The 16535-nt window shown below is 41.9% G+C and overlaps 1 protein-coding gene across 6 annotated transcripts in view; it reads left to right on the top strand.

Annotated features, from left to right (window-relative positions):
* The first annotated feature begins 342 nt into the window (after positions 1-342).
* TCF4 (transcription factor 4) overlaps positions 343-16535 on the top strand; it is a 239547-nt gene continuing 223354 nt past the window's right edge. For 5 of the 6 annotated variants that reach the window (XM_075726767.1, XM_075726765.1, XM_075726768.1 and 2 more), the window contains exons 1-2: positions 343-464; positions 2172-2244. In XM_075726767.1, the coding sequence (XP_075582882.1) occupies positions 363-464; positions 2172-2244 (175 nt within the window). In that variant the 5' untranslated portion in view covers positions 343-362. Of the gene's footprint in view, positions 465-1543; positions 1562-2171; positions 2245-16535 lie in introns of those variants that run through there. The other variant, XM_075726774.1, reaches the window with a different exon arrangement.

Below are 16535 nucleotides of genomic sequence, written 5' to 3' on the forward strand. Positions count from 1 at the left end.
ACTTTGCGTGGAAGAAGGAGAAGGGAAAAAGTTGGGAGCGGATGGCTGTAGTTTCTTCTCCGGGATCCTCATTCATTCCTCGCTGAACCTCCTGTTGCATAAATGATGCTCCGGGAGCGAGGCTTTTTCTTTTTTTTTCTCCTCCGGATTTGGGTTTAGAGTGGATGTTACCGGGTTTCGATCGCCTCTTTGGAAATACAACCTCGCTTTTTTTTTTTTTTGTTGTTGTTGTTTTTGCTGCCCCTCCATCTTTTTTCCCTCCCTTCTTCTCAACTACCCACCCCCCGACCCCCACCCCCCTGAAAAATCCGATTGTGTTTCCTGCAAGGCTCGGGACTGGGTTTCTGATTGCGGTTATTTCCATGTTTCTAGGTTTGTGTGATTTTGCTAAAATGCATCACCAACAGCGAATGGCTGCCTTAGGGACGGACAAAGAACTGAGTGATTTACTGGATTTCAGTGCGGTAAGAAACAACGGTGGAAATTAACAACAGCTGTAAAAAAAAAAAATATCTTCTAGCTGATCTGTTAAACTAAAAAAAAAAAAACAAACAAAAAAAAGCAAACCAACAAAACCAAAACAAAACTGTGATCTAAGTACATTGGGCAATTTTTAATCAGCAGCTAGAACCATGGTAAATATCTTTTTGCATTTAAAAAAAAAAAAGAAAAACAAAAATTAGAGTCTTTTTATTATTTCTTATTGTATGTGATGGGAGATGCAATCGCGTTCACAGCTTATTTTAATGTCTTGGATGTCTGAAATAATTCGTACAAAAAGAGACGCCCCTAAAACGGAACATTTCTCATCATTAGTTAATAACAATATCTAGCACTTTTATTGTGCTTTATGTTTTATAGCGTTGTGGGCACATGAACTAATTAATTGCCGATTAGTTGCTTATATTCTATTTTCGGTTCTTCCCTTGTTTCATTTTTTGGCACGTGGAAAGTGCAAAGAAATCCATGACTGTCTCAGTTTAAAGTTTTCACTGAAATCTCATATGGCTTCTGCTGTCATTAAAACTGCTCCAATCTTTTCCGAAGCCCCCCAGCTAGATGGTGCTTTTTTTTTTAAAAAAAAAAAAAAAAAAGTACTTTTTGTCTCTTTGGGCTGCTGCTGGCCGGGCTGGTTTGGAGGCCAAACGTTAATCCGGACGTGTACACTTGTCTAGTTTTGTCAGGCTCCCCCTCCCCCTCCCAGCCCCTTCCTTCCTCTCCCCATCCCCTCCCTTCCCCCCAATATGTCCGGAGTATCTCTCTGTCCCGTTATTTATTTATTTCAGGGGAGAATCCCTGTGCTGTGAGATGCATGTATGTTCCTAAAGAGCAGCAACAGCCCGCAAAGCCCTGACCCCCCCGGGGAAAGGAGGCTGCTGCTGCTGCTGCTGCTGCTGCTGCTGCTGCTGCTGCTGCTGCTGCTCCAGCCTTTGCTTTGGAGGAATGGCTTGGGGAAGTTTGGCCAGGAAGCGTAGCCTGAGGCAGCTTTGCAGCCCCCTCTTTGCTTGTTGCACTTTTTCCATTTGTTCCTTCGCTTTTTGCAGGCTCTGACTCAGGGAAGGTGCGTATTATCCACTAGACACGTCGAAGAAGAGAGAAACCAATTAGGGTCGAAATAAATGCTAGGGAGAGAGAGAGGGAGCGAGAGAGAGGGAGAGAGAGGGGGAGAGGGAGAGAGCCTTGCTTCAAATTGCTCTCGTGTTAGAGACGAAATGAGAATTTAGGGCAGGTGGCACTTTGCATTATTATTATTTGGGTTCACATATGACAGGCAAATCCTAAAGCGGGATGGAAATGGACATTGCTACATTTATGGCCAAGGTTTCAACAAAAAAAACTTTTTTCGCCTTTGTCAGCGTGAGAGTTGGAGAGGGGAGCGAGCCCCGCTTCCCAGCCTGGATAACGCTGCTGGGGACTGGGATTGCTCAAACTCTTCGGGAAGCGAATATTGTTTGGGGAGCTAATGAGCCTAATAAAAACGTGATGATGGTGGTGAGGGGCTGGTGGGGGCCGTAAGAAATATTGACTCGTTTGCAGGTCTGTGGGGGATGATGTTTCGTGGTAGACAAACTGTTAACGTCGCTCACAGCGAATGTGGAAGGAACTTTTGACTAACGGTGGACTCGGGAATCTCTTGTTTTCCAGTAGTAATGCCTCTTTGTTTTTTTTAGATGTTTTCACCTCCTGTGAGCAGTGGGAAAAATGGACCAACTTCCTTGGCAAGTGGACATTTTACTGGCTCAAGTATGTAAAATTTTTGTTTCCTCTGTAGTTAAAACGTTGTTAGTTATTTATCCATAGGCATTACCTTTGTTGTGGTTGTGTTAATCTCTTCTGGGGAGCAGATTCATTCAGATTTGAGCGGAATTATTCCTAAGCGCTGGCTATTATTACTATTATTTATTATTATTATTATTTCCACAAGACTGGGACATTTTCACGGTATTTCCATGCATTTCTGATTTTTTAAAAAAAATCCCTAAACTTCTCCTCCGTGTAATTGTTGAAGGTGAGCTAGTTTAAATCTTTTTCAAATTGAGCATTGGAGATTTTTATTTACAATTTCAGATGCTATCGTTCGTATGTCAGAAATGATAATCAAAACGTCTTGTGTGAGAATTAATTTTGTGAGGAAGAATTGAAGGCTGCTGAAATTAAATAAATAAATAAGCAAGGATCCGAGTATAAACACCAACCTCTTCCGGGAAAAGAACTCTTTAGTATTAGAGATGACTGTTTGCTGATGGAATATTTTTCGGTGAATTAAGATCTTCAGGCTAGTTTCTTTTCCTGGGGGAAACGAGGGCATTTTCTTTCTAAATATTGGGCTGCTTTTGAAGACTCCCTGAAATTTGCCTGGAGGATTTGTTTGTTTGTACGTTTGTTTATTTGGCTGTGGTAGTACTACTATATGGGCAACTTCTGCATTCCATAAAAACAGGAGTCCTGTTCGATGACAAAAGAAATATCGGAGCTCTTTGCGGTAGAACACATGTGTACAATAATTGTCTGGCAACTAAAGTTTTATGTAGAGGCTTTTATATGCCTGACAAATTAGAAGTAAAACTAGCAAAGACACTTAAGCATTTGAAATTTCCTTACTCTTCTATTAAGTTCTTTTAAGAGGGTTCCCTGCCTTGCGGATGTGGTGTTTTGGACAGGACACAAATTCGTCTCCGGGTAGAGGGTTGCAGTGTTTTAAAAGCACAGGCAATTACACATACCAACACACTGTACGTAGTATTGTTATACACAGAGTACTGTTCTAAATCAGATGGTAAATTTGGACAAGTCTTCACTGCAAACTGCCAGTGGATATCTGGATATAAACACGTCATTGCATATGGTTTCATGCCTGGTATTTGCAGTTTGTACTCAATTAAAGGAACCTCTTCTGTGTATTCAGCATAGCCATTTTTATTAAATGCACTAGTACGTCAATTAACTTTTTATTTCCAAAGAAGGACTTCCTACTTTGAAGGTAGTCTGTAATGCACATTTTTAAGATACTAGATTAAATGCCGCCTACCATTATTAAGCACCCATTTTGTGAATTTTACTCTAGTCAGCCTTTCAAAATAGTAATGTGGTTTTGTTTTATCTTCACAAAGCTGGTTATATTATGAATATAGTGACTTGGAGAATTTTACTGTTAGGTTTGAATAACTGCCCAAACGTAATTTGCCTTATATCTCACAAGCTAAAGATTTTAATCCTAGTTTTTGCCTTTCTCTGAATTACATAATTTTAATAACTGATCTAACTGCATACATAATATTCACTATATTTATTTTCACTGGAGAGAAGCGAAGAGTGTTTGTGCCAGACAAATCAATTTGTCATGCTTATACACCAGCCAATGCAGCAACTAACGCTGGGTCTAGCAGCAGTTGACTAGACAGTTGTCTTTAATAAATGCATCGTAAACCTCATCTACCAAGTCGTTTTGATGAGGGATACCACAGGACAACAAGCCTAAACAGTGAGTGAGATCGAGGGGTTATACTGGTTTTTTATTGTCTCTAAATCTGAGAGCGTTAAAGTAACTTTGACGCGTCGTTTTAGACGTACCCATAATTTAATGAGCAGAAGTAAGTTAGTAATATTAAGATACAGACCATTTGAAATAACACCTGAACTCTCCCCCACTGTAATGACACGTGAATGCTTGAATACCCCAGTCTCTGATGGTGGAGGGTGAAGCTCCCTGCTTGATAAAGGAGCGTGTGCTGTATGTTGGTGGGTTCTTTGCACAATGGCATGCAGCACCGGGTACGCTCTCCTAAGGGAAAATCAGTTGGAATTTGCTATGAGAGTATCTGTTGCTTGGTTATTAGGTGGGGAGGTCTGTAGCGGGTGATCAGTGATTTCAAAAAAGTTGTCAGAATCTAGGTGTCCGTGAATTGCCCCGCAGTGAGACTCGGTGGGAGGGTGGGTGTGTGGCCTGAGGACCCAGTTGCGTGGAGGAGAAGCGTGGCTATTGCTGCTGGCCAGCTAGCTGTGTGTGAGAGTCTCGCTTCTTAAGGGTATTTGGTGTGCGGTGGTGTAATGAGCCAGGACTTGAGAAATTCAGATTTGATATGGTAGCGCCCAGACAACTGCTTCGAGAGATGTTTCCTACAACTGTATGGAAGGCTTAAAGATAGCTCCGTTAATAACGTTTGAACACAGTTTATTATTCTAATTATGCATATTGATAATACGGAATTTCAGCGATCCGAATGCAGCCTGTTCCTCCTCCTGGACAGATGCCCTGCTGAAGTTTGAGCTGACCTTCTCTTAATGGTCCTCTTGTAAAAATGATATTTACTGAGACGGGGAATCGCAGATGTCATTCCTCTGCATTAACCCGAAACTTCTCTTATAGGGGGGAGGGGAAAAAAGAAAAAAAAAAAAAAAAGACCCCAAAGAAAAGTAATCCCAAGCAGTGAAGTGAAACTATAACTGTGCTTTAGGAAGTGTGGTAATATTTCATGCTTAAAGTCATCTTAACAGCTTTTTACTCATCTAATATATGATGCTCTATTGTGATTTGTAATGTGTGAATGAAAATAAAGTAAAGCCACATTTCCTTTTAATCTTTAATTTCACAAACATGGCTTCTTACCATGTTAAGAAATGGTGAGGGCTGCAAGGGAGAAAGGAATGTAACCTGAGCCACAGCCGTGACATTCCCATGGAGCATTTTTCACATGAAAGGCTTTTGTCAACCCAGTAAAGGACCAGGAGTTTTTGTTTGATGTTTGCAGGTGTTCAGCAGAGAGCACTAAAACAATTCAGCCATGCTGGTTTAGAGACTCTGACCTTAACAGGGAGAATTGGTGAAGACTGAAATTATTTTTGAGAAAACTCCCCTGGAGTTACCTCAAATTTATATTGTATTTGTAAAGTGATTTAATACCTGTTACTTAAATTGAACAATACACATGCATTAGAATGAAGTGGAGTTTTTCTTTTTTCTCCCCCCCCCCCCCCCTTTTTTTTTAGGACAGTTGCCAAAATAAAATCAATTTTCCCGGATCTTCTAAAATTTTCTGAATAGTTTACTTTAGCTTCTGCAGTAAAAGCTTTTGTCATAATCTACATGCGAGCCATTGTAAAATAAGGGGAAGATAATGGTCACTGGTGCTCAATTTTGGGAGTGGGTTTTGAAGCAGTTTTTCAACAATTGTGGTGCTAAAGAATTTGCTAGGTCTGTCACATTTGGCGTAGTTCAGTTTTCGAACTGTTAATCAAAGCCCACATCTTCCTGATTATGTTCAATTTCTGCTTCTTCTATTTTAAGTATTTAATTTTACCTAAGTTTTCAAGCATCTGTTATAGATTGCCCACTATGTATATGTTTGAATATTGTGTGGGTGTGAGTAGCAGTAGAATAACTGAATTCTTATGATTGGCCATTCCTGTTGCACAAAAAAAAAAAAAAAATCTAAAATCTTTGCTAGCACAGACTTCACTGAATAAAGCAAAGTCAGTTTAAAGGATTTAAAGACTTGCGTTTAATTTTGCTATTAGTTTGATTAGGGCTTGTCCTGCATTAGAATAACAGCGATTACAGATTAATACATCTTTAACCAGGGAGCCACAAATTCAGCTTGGTTTTGAAGTCCTTTTTTTTTACTTTGGATGTGTCTGTGAGTAAATTATAACCAAATACAGTTTTTTAAGTACAGTTCATTTTTGGAGTGTGGCCTTCTGGGAAAGGTGCATAATTTTGCTATTATTGGTGGATCGTCAGAAAAACTGAATTAAATACAGTCTTTATCTTGAGAACGTTTTGGTAGCTGCTCAGGTTAGGCACACCTCAGGATGCGTGCACAGGTCCCGATGAGTGTCTGTAGGAATAATGCGTGTGTGCGCTGGGGAAGAATACGCCCTTTACCAGGGAGGATTTTGGAAGACTTTGATTTATTTTGGGGGTTATAATGCAGAATTGCTACTCAGAAGGGGGGAAAAAAAAAAAAAAAAAGGAGAGAAATTTTAAACATATGGATCAGAAAAGTACTTTTAATAATGAAGGAAAAGAAGTGTAGTAGGTACATAGCTATTGCAATGCCATAGGTGGCTCTGAGGGGTAGTCCACATCTGTGATGGTGTATGTCAGAAAACACCGAAAATTATGATTGAATTTGGGTGTTGGCTTTGCTTGCGTGTTGCACCACGTTCCCCCGTTTGCCAGGCGCCATTCCAGGTCTCCAGCGCGCCGGTGCGCAGGGCACGGCACCTCCGAGCCCCAGACCCTCCGGCCCCTCGCCCGGTCCGGCTCTGCTGCTGCTGGCCCCTGGCTGCGCCCTGGAATACTCCTCTTGTTTTGCGTGCTGAAAAATACTTGAGGCTTTAGCTACGTAGATACACAAAGGCAACTGCTTCCATATTTTTCGTCCCTAATGTTTCGTAATTATGATTAAGAAGAAGAAGAATGCTAGTTACCTCCCATCCTTCCAGCTATGTTTACTTGTGAAGCCTTCGATCCTCCTCCCCTCCGAGTCCTGTTCAAGAGAGTACTGTGGGGGCAGAGAAAGACCCACGCTATGGTATTTGAATTGGCCTGAGACACTGTAGTGCGTACTTGGAGGAGCTAAATATTTAGTTACAAAGAAGAGAGGTTACTTCTGAGTTTGTATCTTGCTTGCAGTGGCAAACTGAGTGTATCCTGCAGAGGACGTTCCAGAGACACAGCCACCTACGATCACTCACGTAGATTTAAATCTGGAAGCTAAGGTCCTATCCTCATAATTAAAAAAAAAAAAAAAAAAAGAAAGAAAGAAAAAAAAAAGACATGAATCCCCTTGATTTCTGATGTTGGAAGAAAACTAGCCTTATTAAATGAAAGAGGGTCTAAACAAATACTCTTCAGAAAGGTTGCATTGAATCTGATCTGAGCAAATTGTATCTGAAACAGTTCAGTCATGCCTGTTGGATACTGTAGCTTTTTTTTTTTAATACTTTTTGTCATAATCATTGCATGTCTACCTTGTCAAGACTCCTGAATATATTTAATAATTCAAAAACATACGCATTAGCTGTCTGAGAGACTGAAATGCTTGGGGGCCAGATCCAGCCAAATGTCACTTGGAGGAGATGTTTGTGCCTGCCACTGCCAAATTTAGCAGTAACAGAAATAACGTTTTAGATTATTCGGTGGATACGAGGTATCTGTGAACAACGTGTATCTGTTAAACCAGTGAACTTAGGTCTGACTTGGAATTAAGTAGGAGTACAAAGCTTGTCTAACGTGTTCAGTAAGGGATGCAGGAAAAAAAGGCATTTGGGAGCGTGAGGTACAATTTGGCTTCTTCCCATTAGATTTGTACTCGTGCCACTCCCAAATTCATATTGATTTTTGTCAGAGGCAAATGCAGCTTCCATTGACTGAATTCCCAAGAAACATTAAATAGGCACAAATAATTTTCAGCCTGTGCATCTCGTGAACACCAGGTTACACAAATTTTAATCTTTCACCACTTACACTTATTTTTTGGCTACTGCAGAAAGAGCATGTGATTTAATTTATTCTCCCCCCATGATTTATACCATTACTGAATTTAGGAATTGCTTCGATATTTTACTTACCTAGTAAGTAAAAGGATTTAAGCACACGCTTTAGGATCCAGGGAATGTTGCGAATGAACTGCTTGACATTTTTTGACAAGATCAGCAAATATCTTTACCACACTATTGTAATGAGGAAATCACTTAAATAACAGATGAACAACTAAGTCACATAAACATGTATAATAGAACTATGTAATGAAAGTTTATGCTGTTAATTGCTTGAATCTCTCTTAAATGCACAGAATCATGGAGCACTAAAAGCTGTCATATAAACAGTTTTGTTTTGAGTTTAAAATTATTCCTTTTTTTTTTTTATCTGCTATGATAAACAAAGTCATTTTGTAAGCTTTACAGATCAAACATTTACTTCTAATGGTAAACTACATTTTGTATCTGGAAATTTGTGCCTTTGCAAGGCCCAGAAAAAGAGTAGAGCCCCGGTGGCCCCAGGCCTGTGGTTTTCAGTGTTTGATACCATGATGTTACTTAGATCAGTTCCCATAAGCCAAGATAACAGATCTGCAATTGTTTAATAAGGAACAGGGTAAGTGTTTGTAATGGTTTAAAGATCTTTTACCAAAATTTTCCCAGATAAATGATACCAGGGCGGCTGACATAATCAAAGCAGAACTAAAAAGGGATAGAAATTATGTTTCAAGAAGTGGAAATTATTTTTTTACGTCCTGACTCGGAGGCAGCCTATTGTTTTGAAGCTCATGAAATGCAGCCTTACGAAAGTCAGGTGCCTACGTCTCCTAGGGCTCCTCATAGCTGGCGGAGGAGAGATTGCCCCAGGGCATTTCAGATCAGCGCCGGGGATGGTTTTCTGGCGATGCCTGTTCTCTACCGAAGGACCTAGCGATTTGCCGAGGCGTAGCTTGCTGTGATCTGGCTGTCAAAGGCTAGGTGAGGCCGATCCCTCACTGTCATTGCTCGGCCAAATTTCTAGTTCAAGTAAGCTCACTGTGTGGTCATCAGAGAGAAGAGCTGGCATAGCCTGGGAGCATTTTACATGTCTTGCTGAAGATGTAGGCATATAAAATTAATATACATGTAATAGTATGTACCATCTGCCAGTGTCTGTGGGTAGTCCGTAGAGTTCCTCTTGCACCTCGGAAGACAGGAGGAATAACAACAGTTAAAACGAGTCCCTTGAATAATTTAATTTGGTGTTATTTATTCTGTACTATTAACTGCTAAGTAAAAGTCGCTACCAAATTTCCTCATCTGACTTTACGCAGCTGATGCTGCCTGTCAGTCTGAGGCAATGAGATGTTGAGGGGCCTCCACTTCTTTTGTCATCTGGGAGGTGTCCTGTGCCTCGCAGGATCTAGCCCCAACGCCGAAATCTGCCTCTTACCATTTGTGCCCTTCAAAGGTTTTCAGACCTGTGACTTTGGGGTTTGTGCTTGGGCACAAGTCTGTGGTCTTGTAACATGGATTAAAATGTAGCCTGCTAAATTTTCTTCTTTAACCTGTTGGCAGTGAAAGCTTTCTGCCTAGAGCTTCTTGGCAAAGCAGAGGGGTGGCAATGACCAAATTCTTAGATAATTTTTCTAATGTTTTCAAAGACCGTTGTGTAATTTCTTTTCTTAGCAAACTTACAGAAACAGGAAAAGTGTTGAGAAGGGTTGGCATATTTACTCTTTCTGCCAAGGTAAACACTAGTGCAGTTGATCTGCATATCAAACAACCAGGTGTATTTAAAAATGGGTTTATCTTGTTGGATTTCAGAGCAGTGAGAAAGTATTTGATGCGAAGGTGCAGCAACAGCATTGTTCGTGTGAGAGCTATTGTGACAGTCACTGTTTGACGATGTCTTTCAAGACTACTATTGGTAGTAATGACAATACGTAGCTGCAATCTATTGTTGTTCGTGCTGGGTATGGATCTATTTTGGAAACAACGCTTCACACGCACTGCTGTATTTGCAGAGTACTCTTGCGGAATTTGTCTAATCCCCTAAGACTTGATCTGTTGAATATAATGATTTTCTTTTCACCTGGTGAAAAGGCTTCCGAGGTTAAGATGATGATGTAGCTGGCACTTGGCGGTGCCTTCTGCTCCGCTGTCTCAGCGGGGTACCGGGGAGCGATGCCGGGCGCTGCACTTGCGTGTTCAGTAGCCGCTTGGTCCTCTCCTCGCCGAAAGCCTGCTCACGTTTTCAGCTGGCTTCTGTGGGCCTGGCATCTGGGCTTCATTTCCTTCGCTCGGGGTTTTACTCGAAATCTGCGTCAGCGCCTAAGTCGCTACCGCAGAAAGGGCCGCCGCCGGCCCTGCCACGGGCGCCCGCGTTGTGCCGAGGCGGGGGCAGAGTAGCCGAGGCTCTCGTGCTCTCCGGCTGCTGGGAGAGGCGAAGTCGCTCTTGCTTGGGGCTCTGTGAGCAGTGGCAGGCTGTCAGCCGCTGCCTGCGAGCCGGCACGCTGCCGGCAGCCTTCCCAGCAGCTCCGGCCCTTCCTGCCCTTTCACACGCTTCCCGTGGCCAGTGCTGCCCTTGGCACCCTGCTTCGTCCTATGTGCGTGTGTCTGCGGCACCCTGCTTCATCGCGTGTGTGTACGGCAAGCCGCAGAAGGTGATCTTCGCAGGCCTGCTGCAGAAGGGGCTCTTCCCTGGATGGTGCTTCGTTCATAAGGGTGCATGGCCAGGGAGGCTTCCAACGGGAGATTTTCCCTTTGGATTCGTATTGTTACAGCAGATCCTTTCAGGCCCGTGGGCTATTTCTGTGGGTTCCAGCAAAGTTTATTTAAAAATAAACAAACAAAATAACAAGCCTATTGCATATTACATTCACTATGCAGCAATCGGTACCTCTGCTGGGATAATTTTAGGGGTCCAAAGATGGAAAAAAAATGAAATCACTGATTTAATTCTTAGGCATGTGTGTAATCCCTGAGAAAATAGGGATTCAGTTCTTTTTGTTCTGTAGTATATAAAAATTAGACTCTCTCCTGGTGCTGTTTTTCTTGAATAAAAGCCTGTCTTGTTCCTGAAGATTTGGGATTGTCAGGTTAACGTGGCACGATGCACTTTTTCCTCTGACTGTACATTTAAATACGATCGACCTATTTGATAAATAACTGGTACAAAGATTTTGTTATATTAAAAACAGCTAAGTATGACTCCTGATCGAATATCAAGACCGTAATTGAATCTCAGGGGTTCTGGTACTGTTCATAAAGCATTTGAGTTGTTTTGTGCTTCGTGACGTCAGCCAAAAGCTTGATTGAATTATGTTCTTGTATTGTGGGAGCACCTGCCAGTGCCACTAGACTTAAGGGTCTGTCAGCATTTCCATTACAAACCTTTCTGATAAGTTTGTGACTTGGCTCTGAGCGTTTGAACTCTGCTGAAGGCTGGCATATAAACTTTCAGCCTGGAAGCAAGTTGTTCTGCAAATACACCAAACCCAAATAAATCCCCCAAACTCTAACACGACGTGCAGTGCTCCTCCCTGCGACTCTTGCCGGTCTCTTTATGCAGATCCGACGCTGTTCCGTGGGCGCAGTTCCGATTTGAAATGACCGCGAGATCTGACAGAGGAGAGGCTGAAATCTCGGTGTCTAATGAAACTACACAAAAGAGTTTCTTCAGTATTTTAGAAACAAAGACATGCAGGGATGAGGCTGCGACGTCGTCTGTCTCTGTAATGCCAGTCCCACAAGGCTGTTTGGGTGAACTCTCCCGCAATAACGTGATGTGGGAGTACCTGTGAGCACGGTCCGTCCCTGCTGGCAGCTCTGCAGGGAATAGCATAGGTTTCCTCATTTTTAAGGGGATTCTCATTAAAGGGAGAGGTGACAGCAGTGAAGCTTGCATGTACAGTTACAATACAGAAATAAGTATTAAATTATTTTTAGCTCCTTACAGGTCTGCATACTTCATTATGGGGACTACACATAGCAGCTGATCCTGAAATGCAGAGTAAATATTTAGTGCCGTGCCGCTCGAGGTGCGTTGCGTTAGGAATAAATGCTCCTTATCCTTAGATGACTGCTGTCCATTCGGCCTTGTAACTGTTTAAATGCTGCAGAGCTTTTGAGGGAAGGGCAGGGATGAGACTGCTGCGCTCGTGATAAGGCAGATTCGCCAGCAGACCTCCTGAAAGGCAAGAAAGTGGCCTAATAGCTTGATGAAGTTTTGCAGCCGTGAGACCATCGCAGCAAGTCCTGGGCTCGCCCCGGAGCTCACGCTGCCGTGTGTGCGGGAGGACCCCGGCTCTTTGCCCCTCCTGCTTCTCCAGGATTAACTGTTTTGCTTGGGCTGCGCACAGGGGAGATGATTTGGGCTCTCAAGACTTAACAGCGCTGCAAAACCTCGTTCACACAGCATTTCATATAGCGTAAATCACATCTGCCTGAAATTTAGACAAGCGTTCTGACGTAGCCTTTCGGAAATCTGCTCCTTTGCACTGAATGCTGTGTAGGCAACCCAAAGTTGTGAATGCCCTCCCCATGGGAAATAGCACCAAGTTCTGTGATAGGACTTCATCTGACTCGGAAACGTTATTTTATTTTTCAGACCTAGGATACTTTCTCAGTAGTATCTGCATGTTTGTGGCGGAGGGTTGAAGGAGAAATGGAAGCAAAGATTTGGAAACTTTTTGCTGATCTTTTAAATACAAATAAATGACATGTTCTGTGATTCCTGATGTGACTGTAACCTTTCAGGCACGCTTTCTTTTTGCTCCTGTACCACTGATGCAGCGTCTCTGGTCAGACCTTACAGACTGATCTTCCCGTGCTGTGACTAACTAGCGTCAGCTACTAGTTGCTCTCTGTTGCCAGAGCAGTTGGTTCTGGTTTGCCTTAAACTGGTATTGTTCGGGACCACTTGTGTTCTTTGTGCTAATCTGGGCTTTCCTAAGCCAACTTTATTTAACAGAATTTTGTCCGTTACAGTCCTTCGGGAAAAATAATGTGTTAAGTCCTGATTAGAGACTAGATAATGCTTTATTCTGCAGGATCAGAGTTGTTAGCAAATGCATTGCTTAACTTTTGCTTTCTGTGTCTAATCACTTTGTTGATTTTATACTCTTTGGAAAGATTTACTTACTTAGGAAACACTGTGTCTTGTTGTATAAACAGAGGAAAATTCATGGTCCTAAAATTAGATATTTTGTAAACACCACAAATTAGAGCATTTAATTTATGAACTAGCTTATTAACTAATGGACATTGTCTTTTTCCCTCTCCTAATTTTCTCATTTATATTCCATATTTTTTTTTTCTTTTATCTCTGCCTTTTAAAACTGAAGCGGTTAATTGGCACTACTGGCAGTGTAGTGGTGAGAGTGCTTCAGGTTCATGCTCATGTCAAGATTTGATTAAGCGGTTTGGTCAGTGTGAAATGCTGATGCTTCTTCACATCTCCCTGCCTGTGACTGAAGTGTACAACAGATACTGAAAATGTGTTGATATCTAATTAGGAAGTTAACATGGCAAAATTACCAATTATCAGAAAGTAAACGCGCAGCTCAGGACAGCTTTCGTCAGCACACAGGCTCTCCATCGCGTGCCTTGGTCGGGAGATGCCCCCTTTCCAGGGCAGTGCTGGTTCCCTGGCTGGGACGTAAATCCTTAACAGTAAAATTATTGGCAGTAAATTGTCACTTTCTTTTTAACCACAAACCCAGTTTAGCTGAAGCACAAGAGCGTTGTCAAATTAAAAAAAAAAAAATTATATATGATGACCCACGTTTTACTTCTTTTTGAGCATCTGTTGAGAACTCAGTTGAATCCAGGTTATTTCAGTAGTATCGGATCAGCAGCACGGTCGCTTCTTACCTTTACATGGCTCCCAGCTTGTCCAGATGTTTGTCATCTCATTTTCTCTATTTCTTCCCCTTTACTGAGTTGTTTTTATTCTTTCCTCGGACTTGTGAATGCAAGCTCTGCAGGACAGGAAAAACACTGCAGTTCATTAAACCTTCATTATCCGAACACTGTGGGGCAAGGTTTAGTCTTTTTGCAGTGCAGATCCAGGGTAGAGAGCTCTGCCATTGCACTGTGAGTGTGATGTGGGGCGGTGGTGAAACACCTTCCAAAAATAAGGATTCTCCTGCGTCCAGCAAAAAACCACCGCTGGACCGCATGGCCGTCTGGATCGGACTAGTACAGTGACTCCAGCCCTTGATTCAAAACTGTCCCCTTTCATTGCAATGTTTCCTTGCTTAGGCTGCAGAAGAGGTTATCTATTTAAAATTTCGGAGTGAAGGAATAGGAATGGAGGAAGGACCTGAAAACACTGTAAGCCAAAACTTCACCAGAAAACATATCAGGTGGTTAGTATTTGCATTTTTGTGCTTCTGGAGTCCCGCTGCCTGTAAGTGCCCAAGTGTCTCGTGGCCGTTGAACCCGTAGTATCTGACTACAAGGAGGTCAGGAGATTTGTAATACTAAAAGTATGATATTCGAAACTTTAACAAATGTATATCTAACTGTTTTTTAACATATTCTTAAGTGTAAAAAAAAAAAGAAAAAAAATCCCCTGGCTCTGCCATTGGGCAAAATTGTGATGTGTTTGTAAACAGGGCAATGCCTAATGCCACGCCTAATGGAGAGCTGTTATTTTCTTAATCCAAAATAGAAAGAGCTTAAATAGAAAGTGCAGGATTATAAAAGAAGCAGCTTTATTCTTTTTAATATAAAGTTGTTTCCTCTTATTCAGCTCACTCCTATCCCCACTGCTGGAAAAAATAAACTTCTGGTGGGCTCCGCAGGGGTGGGATGAAACCCCTTGCGCTGACCGGCGCTTTGCAGCGCCCTTGCGAGGGGTCGCAAGCGCTGTGCGCTCTCCGGAGTCGCGCTGCCATTTTGCTAATATTTGTACAATCACATTCTTCTGTTTAAGCCTCTTCCCTGTCCATTGCTGTCTGAAAGACCTAGTTCAACAGGAAATTAAGAGCAAAAATGAAAATGGATAATCTGTAGAACATTTTCAAATTTGTCTGTTGTGTTTATCAGAAGTCAGTTTGAAAAATAACAATGCTGAACAAAAATTGAAGGGAATTGAAAAAATAACAGACATGGATTGAAAAAATAACAGACATAGCAATAAAAAATGTATTTCAGAAATAGCACTCTTCCTGGTCTCTCGTTGGTGCTGATGGGAGAATTCCCGAACGCGAGCGAGGGGAGTGCTGTGAGAGGGAAGGACGGGGCTGCTCGCTTGCTTGCGTGTTCACAGATGGCACCCATCTTGCCTACTGTGACTTTTGTCAAAGACTGGCATCTTAATCGAACGTAATCATCTAGGTGCCTCCGATGTCGGCAGAGAGAGATAGGTGTCTGTAAAGAGATAGGGAGGCTTATCCCTTTTTAAGATAAGCGTTTAAGATGGCTCTTTCAAGGTACCCGTCTCTTCATACTGATTGTAAAGACAGCTCGGTGACTAGATGCCTGCTTTTTAGATGGCTGAAGTTAAATGAGATGAATCCCATCTTAAAGGTCCCCTGGGTCTACTTGAATCCTTTTTTTTTTTTTTAATTTTTGGTTTTTTAGAACACAAAATCCTTCATTCTTATGTCTCTGAAGAATCAAGAGCCCACATCGCATAGACTGGAAAACTGTTCTCTCACTGCAGCGTTTTATGTTGTTATTTATGTATTTATTACATTTATTAAAGACTGCCACTGTGTTTGGTGTTGTGCTTTTTAGAGGGTTAATTGGTTCCAGTTGCAGAGTTAATTGATTTCAGTTGGCTCCCAAGGAGGAGATGTGAAATGGAGCCTCTTCTGAGGGTGACGCTTCCCGGGAGAGGGAAACACCTCCTCTCCCCTTCCTGCGAGGTACAATTCTCCTTTGTACCTTAAGAGAGGAAATTTTCTCTGCGTTGCCATTTCATCTCATTCTTAACAGCGCGTCCTATAAAATGCCTCCTTCCGAGTGGCAGGGTGTCTATGCAGTCATGAATGCACGTCTCCATTATTAGCATCTTTTGATTTTATTCCAACTTGGTGACTAATAGCAACAGATTCCAAATAGTTATTCTGAGACTTTTGACTCAGTCCAAATTTTGCCTTAAAATGGGTTTGCTTACATACAAGAGCTATTTTGCTCTCCTGCATTCGTTGTAGCACTTTCAAATTATTTTCAACTTGAAAAGGGTTTTGATCTTTTTTAATTTAATCAGTTTCCTGAGAGGACTTCAAGGAAGAACATCTCATTTACTGATCGGTGAAACTGGAAAAGTTCCTTATAGAGAATCATCAAAAATTCTGGCTGCTTACTGTCTAATGCTGGATTTATGAACTGCGCTCAAACAGTTTTTCTGGTGGGTATTCACACTTCTTGTGTCTGGCTCACTCAGAAATACTGCAAATATCGCACTTCTCTTTCTCATTAGAGACAGCTAATTAATAAATATGAGAAGGTTAACTGATGGGAAAATGTTATCTGGGCACTGCGACTTGGTAACCTTGACTTTCTTTTGAGTAATAAAAAATAATAGATACCATGTGGAAGGAAGTGGTGGTGGATTT

The sequence above is a fragment of the Pelecanus crispus genome, chromosome Z (assembly GCF_030463565.1).
Source record: "Pelecanus crispus isolate bPelCri1 chromosome Z, bPelCri1.pri, whole genome shotgun sequence".
Taxonomy (NCBI): domain Eukaryota; kingdom Metazoa; phylum Chordata; class Aves; order Pelecaniformes; family Pelecanidae; genus Pelecanus; species Pelecanus crispus.